The 17,134-nt window shown below is 40.3% G+C and overlaps 1 protein-coding gene across 1 annotated transcript in view; it reads left to right on the forward strand.

The window, feature by feature from the left end:
• The window catches only part of FAF1 (Fas associated factor 1), a 198,552-nt gene that overhangs the window by 129,980 nt on the left and 51,438 nt on the right, over positions 1-17,134 (forward strand). Inside the window, exon 13 of the mRNA XM_070939550.1 lies at positions 879-1,033. Coding sequence (XP_070795651.1) covers positions 879-1,033 — 155 coding nt within the window. The remainder of the gene's footprint in view (positions 1-878; positions 1,034-17,134) is intronic.

The raw sequence follows: 17,134 nt of genomic DNA on the forward strand, positions 1-17,134 counted from the left end.
TTGTTGAATTTTTTTCCTTACTTAAAGGCTGGTAAAAATTATGCCTTGTTATCAGTCAGACAATACTTGCAGTAAATGTGGTTAGCAGTCAATATATTAACAATCACAAGGATATATAATCATATGTTTTCATTTTGTAGTACAAACAAAAATTTGTTAATTATCTAAAGTTCTACCAATAGTCTACATTTAATCTACTTCCTCAGTAATTCCACCAGGAATAATTGTTTTGTGGTAGCTTTGCCTGTATCAATATTTTTCAATCTCATCAGTTTTAAGACATATAGACCAATACCTAGAATTCCTCAATCAGCATTAGTTTAAGATCTTAGATTGAAAAACCCTAGTTTATACCAACTTTCCCCAACCTCCTTTCTTAGTCTTCAACTGCCAGAATCTCTAAACAGCAGGCAATGGTTATAACTCTTCTGAAGGGAACTTATATTGTGTAACGATAGTCTATATATGAAGACTGAAATGCAATGAAATATGTTCTACCTTTTTTTTTTTTTTTTTTTGCTTTAATTTATATGCCGCCCTTCTCCGGAGACTCAAGGCGGCTTACAATGCGTTAAGCAATAACCTTCATACTTTTGTATATTTATACAAAGTCAGCTTATTGCCCCCACAATAGGTGCCTCATTTCACCTACCTTTGAAAGGATGGAAGGCTGAGTCAACCTTGAGCCTGGTGAGATTTGAACTTGCAGTAATTGCAAGCAGTAGATGATAATAACAATGTTTAATCCACTGTACTACAGGCTCTTTTTGTACTGAAACTCAAATATTTGATTAGATGTAAAACATGAATTACATTTATATTGTAAAAATTATAATTAATTTCCATCTTTCTCCAAATACTATTTTTCTATTTTACAGAGGAAGCTTCTTGCTGTCTACCTCCACCAGGATGAAAGTGTGCTGACTAATGTATTCTGCTCTCAAATGCTTTGTGCTGAATCTATTGTTTCCTACCTGAGTCAGAACTTTATAACATGGGCATGGGATATGACAAAAGAAGCAAATCGAGCAAGGTGAGTTGAAGTTGAAATGGATTATTTTAAAATCCTGAGAAATTTGCTATCTTTGCTTAAGATGAAACTACATACTACATGAGCAGAATGCTACTTTCAGGACAAAAATATTGTTTTCCTCAGTACAATCCCACTATCTCCTTCACAGTTTTCCAGAATGCCATCTAACCTTATAGAATAGATTTGAATGTGCATAAGGACAAGGGAGGAGAAAAAATTTACTGAGGGGAAAAGAGAAATAATTTCATAAGATTTCAACTATATTATAAAGTCTTTTAATACATTCAAGCAAAATAGTCAACTATTTTAGAGTTCTAAGACTTTTTATAATACAATCAGGTTCATACTTTCATTTAAAAATAATTCATATGATTGCTTAAGTTTGAAGTAATTCCAATAATTCCATTTATGCATGCATACATTCGTTTTGTTAATCAATTTAAAACAACGTTGTTAATGGTCTACTTTTGAGGTGGTATTTATACTTCTCCTAATTGTACAATAAATTATTTTGAAGCAGAGAATACAGCATCCCTTGTCAACTTCTTTCCCCTTCTGTTCTTCCATCATTCTTCCAGACCAATCTTTTCCATCTCTCAGCAGGAACTAGCAGATGGGAAAACAGGAGAAATGAAGGGACTTGTGAAAGAAATGGGAGTATCCTGGATGCAATCTCTCTTGGTGCCATAGAACTTTTAAGAAGTTTAATCAGCATCTATATTCAGAAAATTAGTTCACAGATGGTTTGGAGGAGAGAAAGAGCTTCCTGTGGAAGAGAGTGTAGTGATCCATAACATTGTAATATGGGGACTTAGTGAAGAAAGGGCTTGCAAAATTTTGACGAGAGGGGCATCTGTCAAATACATGGAAGTCATTGCCTCCTCAGTTATCCTAACGAGATATGTGGATTCTCTGTTAACATAGATATGCAAGTGTACTACAACAAAACATTAGATATACAAACATTAATGCACCAGTGACTAGCTAGTAATAGCTTATAGTACACAAATAGCTTAATCAATATAGCAAGTAAAATTTAGTCTCACAAAGATTTTTTGGGCCTAAAACTTGATTTAACTTGATCCATTTGACTTTCAATAAAATAATAAGGCATTATATAATAAATGCTTTAATATTCTCATGAGATCATACAAAGACCTTTCATTGTATATAAAATCTCCCCTGGCAATTCCTTTTTCCAAAACATCCATCATAATACATGAAATATGCATATTGCATCATTCATCATAATGTCATTTAATAATGTTGCCTGAACTGTGATTTTATATAGATATAATATTTTTTATGATTAGTGAACTTTTAGTTTTTAGCCACTTAAAAGGTTCATTTCATATTGTAAATGATAACTGTAATTTAATATATACTGTGTGGTTTAAAAGATATTTTCACTCTTCCATTAGAGTCTTTATTTTCATTTCAGCTCTCTACCTAACAAACTTTCCAAATTAAGATTAAAATATGTAGTGTTTCTGCATAATAGTTCACTAACTTGCACATTTTAATTTTAATTTTGGTTGAGATTAACTGGCATTCATTTGTTTTTATTACCATTAAAGTAAATGTAGTCTCAAAGGTAGTTATAAATGGAGCAACTATAGTTTTTTTTTTTCAATGGAACAAAATATGTGGACAAGAGATTGGATTAATCTTATACTATTGCCATTTACAAGAAATGGGGAGTCTCCTTTCCTTTCATCCTACAACTTGCTGTGGATGGAAACCCTATTTGTAAACCATCTGCAGTGGCTAAGTTCAGTTGATGACCTGCTGTTATATTGTTCTAGTCTCTTTTTAATTCTCTGGTTTCTTTTATTTTACAATCGCAAAAAATTGTGCTATACTCTCTTCTAAAAAACTATGTCTGAGGGAGGTTTTTTTTATGAGTGACAATAAGCAGCATGTCAAAGCTTTGTTGTGTTTTACTTAAGATCTATTAAGTAGCACAACTTTGATACACTAGTTATAAGAGTTTACAGGTTACTGCGATACCTGTGGTGACCAAAGCAACAGAAGCTGCTTAGCAGAAAGAGTTTGTACAGCTGGGTCTTATTAACTCCTTATGACACTTTTAGAAATGCTAAATAAAGAGCCTGCTTAGGCTGCACAGCTATTTTCAGCAGGTCTAGAACCCTGATTGAAAAGTACAGTAAGATGCTTAAATCTACATATTTCGGTTTTGTACTGTCATGTACTGTACAACAATTGTTGTACACAAATATTTTTTTTTTATTTATACATAATAATGGGATTGTTGTTCTGTTACAGAGCCTTCAAATGGTTTAGGAAAGAATGGCTGGCTATGGATAAAATACTTTTATTACAAAAAACATGAAATATATATCAGTATAAGTATGATATTTAAACTTGTACATTTAAATCCACAAACTTTCAGCTAAGATAGCATGACTTTTTTATGTTCAATAGTTTGGAAAGAAGAAATGCAAAAAACTTCCTTCCTACAAACTTCTTCCAGTCCACTTTTCTTAAGTTTGAAGCTACTATATTTGATAAAAGGCAATAAAAGCCAATGGGTACAATATTCCAAGTTCCAGTAATCAACCTCTTTTGGATGAGGCTGAATCTGTCTGAAAGATCAGAAATAAAAGTTCTCCTAGATTCATTGTTGCCGTTCAAAGCTAAAGTGGCCATACTAGCTCAGAGTCTTTTGCCAGACTTTCTGACCTCGAAGTTTTCAATAGTTCTTGAACCAGAAGTAGCCTAGTCCACATTTACTCATTTTTAACATAAAATATCTTCTTAGTCCAGGTACCATTAATTTTCCCTATGCTACTGAAATAAATGCTACATGCTTTTGAAGATGACTCTGAAATTGAATGCAATCTGGATTAGTCAGCTAGATGCTCATATACCTGCCCAGGTATTAAGATATTCTGAAGATTCTGTACTTGAGGGCTATAAATTACGTGAGGTCTCAAGAGAGAGCCTTTCCATCCATTGATTGGAATGTCTTTCTTCTGGAGGCTGAGCTGGCTGCTGAGCTGCTTTCATTTCAGAAGCAAGTTCAGATTCAAATATGTATATTGGTTATTGTATTTTTTATTGTGTACTAATTCTGTTGTTGACTATAATAGTTAACTAGGGTTCTTAAAAGTGTTTTATATTGATTTGGATTTTTCCCTGAAGTTCTTCAATAATTGAATAAAACATTAATCAAAACCTTCCTGTTCATCCAGGCCTTTTCAAGTTAGCTGCCTTTTGGGTATTACTTTTGGAAAGTTTTTAAATAGTTTTTAAAATCATTTTAAAAATGAAATATATATTTCATTTAAAAATGTTTAAAAATGTATATATATATATATATGTATATATATATATATATATATATATATATATATATATATATATATATATATATATATATATATGTTTTTCTTCTAGCCAGGTTTTCCCTACGTAGCCAAGGTTTTTTTTGTAGCTCCAGCTCAGTAGAATCTCATCTACTCGGTTCTGGGCTTTTTTCTTTTCTAACACCTAGCAAGCTCTCACTGCTAGGTGGGAGACCTAAACTGAGCTGGAGCTACAAAAAAAACCTTGGCTACGTAGGGAAAACCTGGCTAGAAGAAAAACACACATAGACCCTACGAAGAAGTAAGAAAATTGATACTATGCCTTTACAGGGAGGAGATGGGTGTGGCCTACTGATGAAAGCTAACGAGCTAGAAATGGATCTATTTAGGTCTCCCACCTAGCAGTGAGGGAAAACCTGGCTAGAAGAAAAACACACATAGACCCTACGAAGAAGTAAGAAAATTTATATATATATATATATGTATATATATATATATATATATATATATATATATATATATATATATATATATATATATATATATATATATATATTAAAAATGTATATATATATATATGTTTTCTGAGGTTTTCGCGGGTGTTTGTATATAGGTCTTTGGTTATTTGGGTTTTCTCCCGCGTAAAATTGGAGGTGTCACATTGCTCCTAGAAGCACGAAGCCGAAAACACCAGCCTGAAGATGACGAATGAGACTTCGTCGAAACGTTGCCAAGACACTTCCAATTTTACGCAGGAGAAAATCCATATATATGCAACCAGGGCTGCATAACATCATAGCTTACGTAGGTAAAACTTGGCTAGAAAGAATATGCACATAAAAGCCTACGAAAAAGATATATTGCTAAATAGTAATTGTAAGTCATTTAAGGGAGCCTTGGATATTGTTCTTAATACTATAAGTATTTTTAGCATTATTAATATTAATAAAGATAAAGGTTTCCCCCATCCCATCATATTCAACTCTAGGGGGCAGTATTCATCTCCATTTCTTAACTGAGGAAGCTTGTCTTGTCCAAAGACATTTTCGTGGTCACAGGGCCAGCATGACTATGCCGAGGCACATGGAATGCTGTTACCTAAGTGGTACCTATTTATCTACTTGCATTTGCTTGCTATTGAACTGCTAGGTGGGCCGGAGGTGGGGCAAGGATGGGAGCTCATTCCATCACACAGTGCTCAGGTCTCGAATCTGCTCTGACTTTCCAGCTGACAAGCTCAGCATCTTTAACCACTGAGCCTAATACACAATGTTGCAGCACTATTTTAAAAAAAAAGGTTAAGTGATTTAGGAACAGCTGTCACTATTTCCCTTCGCCTGTGTGCCATCTTAATCTGGCACAAAGGTATACATACAATGTAACAAATAAGCAATATACATGAAATAGTTATTTATATTTTGAATGCTAATAGATTTAGCCTGGCAAATTATTATCAGTGTAGTGTATTCTTTTGCTTAAAATGTATTGCTGCAAAATTAACATACTTTTCTTGATAAATCATTGTAGGAATTTCATCTTACAGTTGTACGATATAATCTATTTCTTATCACCTGCAGCCTTCTTTGTAGTGACAGACCCTAAGAATTATTTTCAGTGTCATTAATGAATTCAAAATAGATTTCCTCATTTTTAAAAGTATAAAACATTGAAATGGAAATTCATGCTTTGGGATATTTGAAATTATTGTTGAAATTACATAGATAATTTTCAGACTATCTTGAGACCTCAATATCTTCAATATTAAGAAATGGTCTGGTGGAATGGCATCATTCTATGATGTATTTCTAAATTTCTTTCAATCATCACTTGTAATCCTTAATATATATAAGGGAAGAGAAATACTATGCATAGCATGAATACATGCCAAGGTATACATGGAGAGAGCATAAGTAAAAAAATTAGTTCTCAATTTGCAAAGAAATAATATCAATACTTCACATCTCTACTATAATGAACTCACCACTCTCCCTTTACTATTCCTAAATATTTGTATAATATATTATTTCCATCTCAGGATGGCCTTCACATTGGTTCATCTGGATATTGTACCGTGAGTAGTAATTCTCCATTGAGAGTGGAGACAGCAGCCAGCGTGGTAGTGCCCATCCAATCAGCTTGAAGGACTGAGCCTGTCAATTATTCTTAGTCCCGCCTCTGTTGCCGGGCAGCCCAGCTTTGGCTCAGTCCTTCAGCGCTGGCTGGTGTGTGGGACGTTCTCTCTGGCTAAATTCTCCTTTTACCCCTTTAGTGTTGGATTTTTTCGTGTTTTTGGACTTGGACTGTTTGACTGTGCTCTGGGCTTCGATTTGGACATTGACTAATCTTTCTGGCTGACTTGGACCGTCTTGACATCGAGTGTTATAAGTTTGTGAGTAAGAAATAGCCCTTTATTAACTTCAGTCTCCCTGGCTCTGCCAGGGGCGTGGGGACCCCTTGCCCTTCTTCTCCTCCAGGGAGGGCTTCCTTGGGCATTGATCTTCGAGGGACATCCTCCCGGCTGCGATCTCCTCGCCCCTCTATCATCGGCGGTTTCGGCGGGCTTTCTAATAGCGGCGCCCGCCATTTTGAGTCAAGAGGAATTTCCCGCCGTTGGAGGAGAACGTTAATTAGCGGCCGGCGATTCTCCTGCTATCACTCCCTGCCGGCTCGCTCCCTTCAGGATTTATTTAAATGCAAAGCGTGGAGACTGTGTGATTCTGCTGAGGAGCCTCGCGCCCCCACCTCTACTCCATTGTGCACGTTATCTGCAGCCTTCTGTAATTGCCTCGTGGCCTCTCTAAGCAGACCAAACAGTTTGTTCGCTGCGTGTTTGCAGCTGAGGAGCTTCGCGCCCCCCCCTTCTGGTTTTCTGTGGCCCGATCCCGGAGGCCTTCCAGAGTGCGCCTTGTGGAGCTTCACGCCCCCCCCCCCTTTTTCCCTGCTACAGCGATTTCTGCTTTAGGCGCTGGCCACTATTGAAGATTAGTGGAGCTTCGCGCCCCCACCCGTGCTCTTGATTACAACGGTCACAGGACTGTGGCCTTAATTTGTCTATTGCCTGTTTAACTGATTGCCTTCCATTCATTCACATTCAAACGGCCTCCCTCCCCCCACCAACCCTCCAGCTCGTGGAGTTGTTACGCTCCCATTTTAATCTGTTGGGCCTGGGTTGCTTTAATTAAGAAACAGTTTACTCGAGGCCTTTTTTCCCGTGGAGTTCCTTTCGCTCCCTGATATCTGTTCAGGATCTGATTGTTAAGACACTGTCTGGTGCGTGAGCGGGGGGAGTGTTATTATAACCTTGTTGTGTGCTATGCCTAAGGCCCTTTCTAAGTCTAAGCACGGCCGGAAGGCCAGTGCAGGAGGAGTTGGCCAATCAGACTCCACGTCTGTTACCCAGCAATCTCCTATGGAAGAGTCCAGGTCTCATTCCAGGTCCTCTCAGGCCTCACGCTCCCATCACAAGTCTTCCTCTCGTGATTTATCATCCTCTTCTTCCAAAGCGGAAAAACGTAGAGACAAAGTTTTGACCAGATTATGTGACAAGGCATGCGCTCAACTGCCTCCTTCCACTCTTCCGCCACCTGCTCCTTCTAATCCTCCTCCAGCCTCCGTACCCCATTCGCCTACTCCTGACCAGCTGTCTCTGCAAGATTGTCCAGTGACTATTTCTGAGGAAAATTTGTGGGGTCCTGGTTCAGTTCTTCAGCATCCGGTTCCTGATCCATCAACAGTACAGGTGGCTCTTTCGTCTGATTCTGTCCCTGCCCGCCCTTTGGATCCACTCGTTCCTCCTGATCAGCTGCAGCAGATGATTGAAGCAGCGGTTCAAAAGTCCTTGGCTGCCCGTTCGGGTTTTTCCAGTCGACAGGGATCGGTAAGAGAGCCTTCTCCCTTTCCAGTGGACCACAGTGACGAAGGATGTTCTCATTCAGTCCGCTCCGCTTCTCCTACTTCTTCCCATTACAGTCATCCTTCAGCCTTCATCGACGAAGGAGATCCTGATTCTGACCTGTCGGAAGATGAGAACCTTCCCCCGGATCAGCCTGCTTTCACAGGTCTCTTTCCTCAGGCCTTGTTCAAATCATTGCTTTTCAAGGCTGTTAATACGGCCCGTTTATCCTCCCCAAACGCTGATCCGGTACCTCCTGAGTCTTCCTCTGGATCTTTGGACCCGATGTTCGCGGAACCAGCTAGGCCGATAACATCTGTTCCTACTCCTCCTCTCTTTCTGGACGTAGTGAAACGACAGTGGGAATCCCCGGCATCTGCCCCCCTACCTTCTTCTAATGACAAAAGAAACTTCCAAGTATCCTCGGATCTTGAGGCTCTTCTTCAGATTCCTTCGGTGGATGCCCCAGTTGCAGCCCTTCTTCCTAACTCCAATGTTCCAGGCGAGCCGGACGAAGGTCTCCGCCCTGAGGAACGCAGATCTGACCAGGTTCTTCAAAAGGCCTTTCAAAGCTCCTCCTGGGCGATTAAAGCAACTACTACGGCATCCTTCTTCAATCGGACAACGTTACTTTGGTTACGTCAGTTACAAGAAAAGCTGGCCCCCGGAGACACTCGTATCAGACAAGACCTGAATAAAATTGTGGCGGCCGTCCAATTTTCAGCCGACTCTACTCTGAATGCTGCCAGGTTCTCCGCAAAATCTTTGGCCTCGGCTGTCACGGCTCGTCGTTTGTTGTATCTCCGTCACTGGCAGGCTGATGCCAGGCACAAGTGGCGATTGGCTTCGGTTCCCTTTAAGGGCACGAAGCTTTTCGGGGACGCTTTAGATCCCTTCCTCACAGAAACCAGGGACAAAAAGAAGGTGTTAGCAGCTGTTTTCCGGAGAGGAGCGCCCCGTTTTTCACCTTACCCCTCTCGTTCTTCCTCCAGAGGTGCGGATGGGGGGTCCTCCTATTCTTCTCCCTTTCCCACATTTAGGAGAGATGGGTCTTTCGGCAGGCAGCGGGGTTCTTCTGATAGGTCATTCAGAGGGCGTCCCTTTAACTTCAAGCGGCCCTTTCGAGGGGGAGGAGGTCGTTTCGCCCGTCGCCGTCGATGATTGCCCTTTGGATCCTCCCATTGGCGGCAGATTGGGCCTTTTTGCCGCGGTCTGGGAAGAATCCACTTCGGATAAGTGGGTCCACGCCACCTTAAGATCTGGGTTGGCCATTGAATTTGTCGCTCCCCCCCCCTCACACCTTTGTTTGCTGTCCGATTTCTCGTAACTCCGCTAGGAGGTCCCTCATGGACTCATCGGTTCAGCATCTCCTGTCTATCAGGGCTATCCAACCTGTGCCTCCCGGTCAGGAAGGTTCGGGATTCTATTCAAGGGTGTTTCTAGTCCCTAAATCATCGGGGGGGTGGCGTCCTATTCTGGACCTTAAACGTTTAAACAGATACGTCGTGTACCGAAAATTTAAAATGCAATCATTGAAGTCTATTCTGGACGGTATTCGGAGGGGCGACCTCCTCTCTTCCATCGACCTAACCGAGGCCTACCTTCATATCCCTATCCTACCATCCCATAGACAGTTTTTGAGGTTTTGTTATAACGGAGCACACTACCAATATAGGGCTCTCCCATTTGGCCTTTCTTCTGCCCCCCGCACCTTTACGAAGGTGTTAGCTGCCTTGGCGGCTCAGCTCCGTCTCCGTTCAGTCCGCCTCCTGTGTTATTTAGATGATATTCTGCTGTTGTCTCCTTCTGTGCAACAGGCTGCCTTAGATATTCGTATGACGATTGAGACGCTGGCAGCTCACGGTTTCTCTGTTAATTTGGAGAAGAGCCATCTCTCCCCCTCCACTAGGTTAGTGCACTTGGGTGCCCTAATTGACTCTCTTCAGGGCAGAGTTTTTCTTTCTCCCGATAGGCAAGCTAGTCTGAGGCAGTTGATTTCCCGAGTTGAGGGGAGTCGGGTGGTTTCTCCCTATGTCTTGTCTCAACTTTTAGGTAAGATGATATCCGCAATAGCTATTGTTCCCTGGGCTCAACTTCACGCCAGGGAACTCCAATGGTTTCTCTTGCCTTTGCAGAAGGCTGGCAGAGGCACTTCATCGAAGCCGATCCCTCTTCCTCCTGCGGTACGAAGATCCCTCCGGTGGTGGCGCTCCCCCGCTCTCTCAGCGGGTTGCTTCTTCCTCGAGCCCTCGAGGGTGGTGGTGACGACAGATGCCAGTCTTCTGGGCTGGGGAGCCCATTGCCAAGGTCATCTGGCTCAAGGGACTTGGACACCCTCGGAAGCTCGGCATCCCATCAATTGGCTGGAACTGAAGGCTGTTTTCCTTGCTCTAAAGTCATTCTGTCATCTGGTCTCCGGAACCCACGTCCTTGTCCTCACGGACAATGTCGCCGCAAAGGCTCATTTGAACAAACTGGGGGGCACCAGGTCGAAGTCTCTTCTAACCCTGGCAGTCGCATTGGGGATCTGGTCAGAGCGCCACCTGTGTTCCCTTCGGGCAGAACACATCTCCGGGGTACAGAATGTTCAAGCGGACTGGTTGAGTCGTCGGCGGATAGACAACGCGGAATGGCGCCTCCTCCCGCTCCTCTTCCAAGAACTGTCTCTTCGCTTCGGCCGTCCAGTGATCGACCTGTTCGCGACTCACGAGAACTCTCAGCTTCCGCTGTTCCTTTCACGGTACCCACATCCTCGAGCGGCCGGCGTCGACGCTCTTCGGACTCCTTGGCCGTCGGGCCTTCTGTACGCATTTCCCCCAACGGCCCTTCTTCCCAGGGTCATCCGCAAGATTCTATCCGAGCGAGCGGAAGTGATCCTTGTGGCTCCTCATTGGCCTCGGAGACCCTGGTTTGCGGACCTCGTGTCCCTATCGGTGACCCCATCGTGGCGCATTCCTCTCTCGGACAATATTCTCTCGCAAGGCGCCCTGAAGCACCCAGACCCGGCCTGGCTCAATCTAACCGCTTGGAGATTGAGCGGTGCACTTTGAGAGAGGTACAAGTCCCGGCAGATGTTGTGCACACCTTGCTTTCTTCCCGACGGCCTTCTACGGAACGCATTTACTCTGCCACCTGGCGGAGTTTCTGCAACTGGTGTGGTCAGAGCGGTGTCTCGCCTCTACAACCGTCAATTATACATATTCTGATGTTTTTGCAGAAGGGTCTCTCCCAGGGTCTCTCTCCTAACACTCTCCGCCGGCACATTGCAGCTTTATCTTCGGTACTTACCTGCGGCTCCTTGTCGTCTCTGGCTCAACACCCCTTGATCCGCCGTTTTCTTCGGGGAGCAAAGAACTTGTGTCCTCCTGTTCTGCATCGCTATCCGACCTGGGATCTTCCTCTGGTCTTGCAGTCTCTTACGTGTTCCCCGTACGAACCACTTCGGACCACCAGTCTCAGACTTCTCACATGCAAGGTTGCCTTCCTGGTGGCCATTACTTCGGCTCGCCGCATATCTGAGCTCGCCGCCTTGTCCACTCGTTCGGACCTTTGTGTCTTCCATGCAGACCGAGTGGTACTCCGTTTGGACCCTACATTCGTGCCGAAGGTCAACTCTGTTTTCCACCGGGCCCAGGAACTTGTCCTGCCAAATTTCTGCCCTCGGCCCACGCATCCTCGGGAACGTCGTTGGCACTCTCTTGATGTCCGGCGGGCGCTGCGAATCTACCTGAAGAGGACGGCTCCTTTCCGTCGTTCGGAGTCGCTTTTTGTCTCCTTCTTACCTACATCTCAAGGCAGTAAGGTCTCTCCTTCAACCATCGGTCGTTGGATTCGCCAGACTATTGCCACAGCCTATGATGTTAGATCCCTCCCGCGCCCTTCAGGCTTGACAGCTCACTCCACCCGCAGCGCGGCTACGACGGCAGCTTGGGCTACACAGGCTTCCTTGCTGGAAATTTGTAGGGCGGCCACTTGGACCTCTCCTAGTCCTTTCATCCGACACTACAAACTCGACCAATTTGCATCAGCTGAAGCCTCGTTTGGTCGTCGAGTTCTCCAAAGAGTTGTTGCCGGAGAGGACAATGCGGTCCAGCGTAATCCCCCCCATACTCCGGGACAGTGAACTTGGGTATGTCCCACGCTGGCTGCTGTCTCCACTCTCAATGGAGAAGGATCGTTGGTCTTACCTGATACGTTCCTTCTCGTTGAGTGGAGACAGCAGCCAGACCCTTCCCTTTCTTCTTCAAGCTGGACTCGGCATTTTTCTGTCTTTCTACCTTGTTTCTTCTTGTCCCACACACCGAGTCTGTCTTCCAGTCTTCGCCAAAGCTGGGCTGCCCGGCAACAGAGGCGGGACTAAGAATAATTGACAGGCTCAGTCCTTCAAGCTGATTGGATGGGCACTACCACGCTGGCTGCTGTCTCCACTCAACGAGAAGGAACGTATCAGGTAAGACCAACGATCCTTTTGGGCAGATTCAATGCTGTTCCTTATCAAGAGCATTCATGTATCTGCTCAGACTCTGAAATTGAAATAGTACCATACATACTTCAGAATTTCCCTAGCTACCATCTTCCTACTTATTACAAACTACCAGATCATTCTCAAGTAGCAATCATGTATAACTACTAAATGACCAGAATGGGGAAGTCTCTAGAATTATAGCCACATTTTAAAATATACCAACAATTAGAAGGACTTGATCGCTCTCCCGTTGTGCATGCTTAGGCATGAATAGGTATTTAATAAAAAAATACCTACTTTTTAAAAATTTTGTGTGTTTGTATTGGATCTACGATTGTATATTTTAATAAACTGAAACTAAAAAGGCTATTTTAAGAAGTCACAGGCAGAGGGAGACATTTATTGTGATGTTTAACTGTTTCTAATGTTTATATGCTCAGTATAACAACTGGACATGATTTTTATTGTTGTTTTTTTAATAATTTTTATTAATATATTCTATGCATCAATACACAAATGAAATATACAATCCTGCCACCATGGTGTAATGTGATACATTGTCCATAAATATAGTCATTCCTTTATACATACATACTTGCCATCATATATATACATCATCATATATCTATTCTATCCCACCTTTTCTGGACCAATCGTACCATAATTTCCAACTGTTATAAAATTCTGAATCTTTTTTACCATTGATCAATCTAGTTAATCTATCTGATTCCGCACACTCATTAATTTTATATATTATTTTCAAATCCATTGGTAAGTATTGATTTTTCCACTCCTGCGCATACGCTAATCTTGCTGCAGTAATAATGTGAATCAACAAGAACCATATACCTGATTTAACATTCAAAGGTTTTGCTCCCAACAGGAAAATCTCGGGCCTTAATTCCAAATTGATCTGTGTAATTTCCAAAATCCATTGCCGCATTTTTTTCCAATATTTAACCACCTGCGGGCAGGTTCACCATTGGTGAAAATAAGTTCCATTACTGTAACCGCATTTCCAACAGCAGGAAGATGTCCCGGCATGATTTTTATTGTTTATTAGGATTACATTCTATTTTTTTTCTTAGCAAAAGCTGAAGACAATATAAATGGAATTATCCTTTACTTTTTCCTCATAATAGTAATTTCTGAGGTAAATTGTGCTCACCAGTGAGCTCTATCATCAAATAGGAAATTAAAATTGGATCTCCCCAGTTTAACAACAGTGCTTTGACCATCTCAAACCATGCAACAGCTGTTTTAAGCATCACTCCTCCAACTTCGTTTCTTGAGGTTTTTAAGAGAATGAAAACATTCAATAAAAACATCTTATACAGAAAAAACTGCTGTTCATACAGTCATCCTTGTTTTGGACTTTTTGTGAGAAGGCTGCCAAGAACTAGTTTTATTTTGTCAAGATGTTCAAAGTCCTGTCTCATTCTACTTTCAAAAGAAAAAGATTATAAGTACTTAAGGTCAGGAATCTACTTAATGTTTGTCTTAAATAAGAAAGATACACCAACAGCAGGCAAGTTTGTGTATGTCTTATTTTGAGGAGGAAGCATAGAAGGGAATCCTCCTGTTTCTTGATTACATGCGACCCGCTCATTTTCTCCTTTTCTCCTTTGCTTTTGATTTTAGCAGTGGTCTTAACAGAATGTCAAGATCAATTTGCAGCATGGTTAAACTCAAGGTTTGCATTCTGCAATCAGCAATTGTTTCCACAAACAGTGCTGTGTGTTCTTGTAATTTCAGAAGCTTTTAGAAGGATCATGGCAAGGGCAGCATCTAATGACTTTATTAGTATAGGGTTTCAAAACAGGTTCATAAATTGATCATATCTGTTTGTCATCTAGTCATAATTACTGAGTAGCATTGTTGAGGATTATACTTGTGAATGGTTTCCCAGTAGCAAAACATTAAGAACAAAGGGGCAGGATGGAAGGTGATTATCTCTTCATATAACCTCTCTTCCAATAATGCATGAATTGTTAGTAAGGCAATGTCCATTGAATAAGGACATCACCTAGTATGCTTTGAGATGATAGTTTGCTGTATGTTTTGAATATGTTTTACAAGGAGATAGGGGCCTTCAAAATGGGCATGATTGTTGTGATGGGTGAACTAAAGATCACTCTGTATTATAATTATCCATACAAGTACATAATCTTCGCTTCTCCATTCAGGTTTAAAGTTTGTAGTTTGTCTTTCCATATCATATAGAGAATATTGTTATTGTTTTCCAGTTGCATAATAATAGTATGAAAACATACAATAATTGTAAACTGATGCTCAGGATAGAAACATTAGCATAAATACCAAATGTCTAGTACCATCATATGGTAACTGTAAATAAAAATAATGTATAAACTAACCTTTGCTTCACTTATGTAGACCAACAGCCTTATGTTATTCTAACTGATCAGATTTGGTTGAGGCTGCTCTGCAAGTTATCTGATAAAGGGCGACTTTGGTGACAGACTCCAAATAATGGAAATTTAAGAATTTTTAAAGAAGTTTCTAACCAAAGATAGAGTGCTTCTGACCAGTTATTACACACAGAAGGATGTAGCAAGAAATGTTCCAAGAACCCAGTCAAAAGTAACAATTGTCTTCAAAGAAAGGCAGGACTAAGTGGATGGCATGTAAAATTGGCTAAGATACTCATGTCATGAATAAATAAAACATAGCTTCCAGTTCTACATTTAAAAATTAAATATTAATAGCATAAAATGTTATTCCTTTATTCACATTTTAATGAGACATATTGACTTTGCACAGTATAAAATTAATCATATTAAATAGAAGTTGGATAAATTTAATATTCAACAAGTATTCTTTTACTTTGGAAAAACTCTACAGTAAATTTACCATAAATAGGTATAGAAATAAATTTCACCATTTCTTGGCTTATGTTTAAAGAGCACTAGGGCTCTTCTTCAAATATTTAGTCTGCTAAATTGGATTTGGTCACATCAAATAGGTATTTTCAAACTTCTCTAAAATTTAAAAGTTTCTTTTTGAGTATAAATCATATAATTTATCTAAGTAGTCTACTGAGTCTACTGAGCATGGCATATATAACTTAGCAATTGGTTCGACCAGGATGACTTCTTGAGACAATTTCCTGAGAAATCAAGAGTCCAGAGTCCAACTCACCCTACCTCACCCTGAAAGCGAACTTGCTAAATACTTCCCAATAAAACCAGAAGATCTTTCATGCCACTCAGTGGTTTCCACATAGCAGAAATGGCCAACTAGCACATGTAGGACATCATGTTATAATTGCTCTTAACTTTTGAACTACTTATTAATCACATCTGATTATTTACTAAAAAGTTAGTAACTTGCATATTGAGATGACATATTTTATTTAAATAAAGCCAATAACACAAAATTGACTCAATTTTGTGTTATTGGCTTTATTTAAATAAAAAATTGAGGACAAAATTGACTCAATTTTGTCCTCATATTTTAATAGTTCTCAGAATCATGCTCACTTTGGAATCAAGGATTTTTATTTATCATTCTAGATTTCTGAAGCATAGATGGTTTTTTATTAATAAAATAAAAATTAAGTGTTGTGATTCTGTTTTGGATGTTCATATCAAATGCTTTTCAGCCTGTGACATTTTAATGCCGTTTGTCTTTTCAGATAGATTTACCTTCTAAAGCATGGGACAAAAAGGCTTATGCTCATCAGGTAGTTTTCAGATCAGTTGTTACCTAAAATATTATCCTAAGGCATAAGAAAATACACGATTTAAGTTGCCTTTCATGAACATAATTAAGAATTAATAAGCCTCTGCTAGTGGCTAGTCCTCAGAATTTCCACTGTTTTGCCTTTTGTGACCTGTGTTATTAAAAGTCCATTATTTTTACAGACTTTATTAAATTGGATCTTATTAAAGCATTCTATATTTGCATTTGGTCTTTCATAATTCATTATTATTATGACATTTACTTTTTACCATCAGATCTGAAAACATATCATAAGCTACCCTTTTCTCTTGAAAGAAATGCTAATTTCAAACAGTCCTCTAATGGAAGTGAAAAGCTTTATCAGTTTTTTCATTTATTCAAGATCGTGTTAAGAATACTAATGTCAGACTTCAGTATGATAATGGATGAAAGCTTTTTTTTTGTCAAAAGCTTAGAATTAGTGTTTTCAGAACATACTAGTAAGTATGAAAGTGAAGAGAACTAGCACAATCTTCAAAAACATGACTCCTTGATATGTATTACTTCTTTCACTAATTAATTACTGAAAGTTATATTAACATATTTCTATATGCAAGCTGTTCATCTACAACTTTTGGTGTGTGTGGTGTGTGTCTGTTATTTTTTACAATGAACTTCTGAAATGTTATGGTATTGATTCTTGCCAAAGAGTTCAATCTTCAGTATCTGTTCTT

The sequence above is a fragment of the Pituophis catenifer genome, unplaced genomic scaffold (genome assembly GCF_029215685.1).
Source record: "Pituophis catenifer annectens isolate HBS135680 unplaced genomic scaffold, rPitCat1.0.hap2 SCAF_3, whole genome shotgun sequence".
Lineage (NCBI taxonomy): Eukaryota > Metazoa > Chordata > Lepidosauria > Squamata > Colubridae > Pituophis > Pituophis catenifer.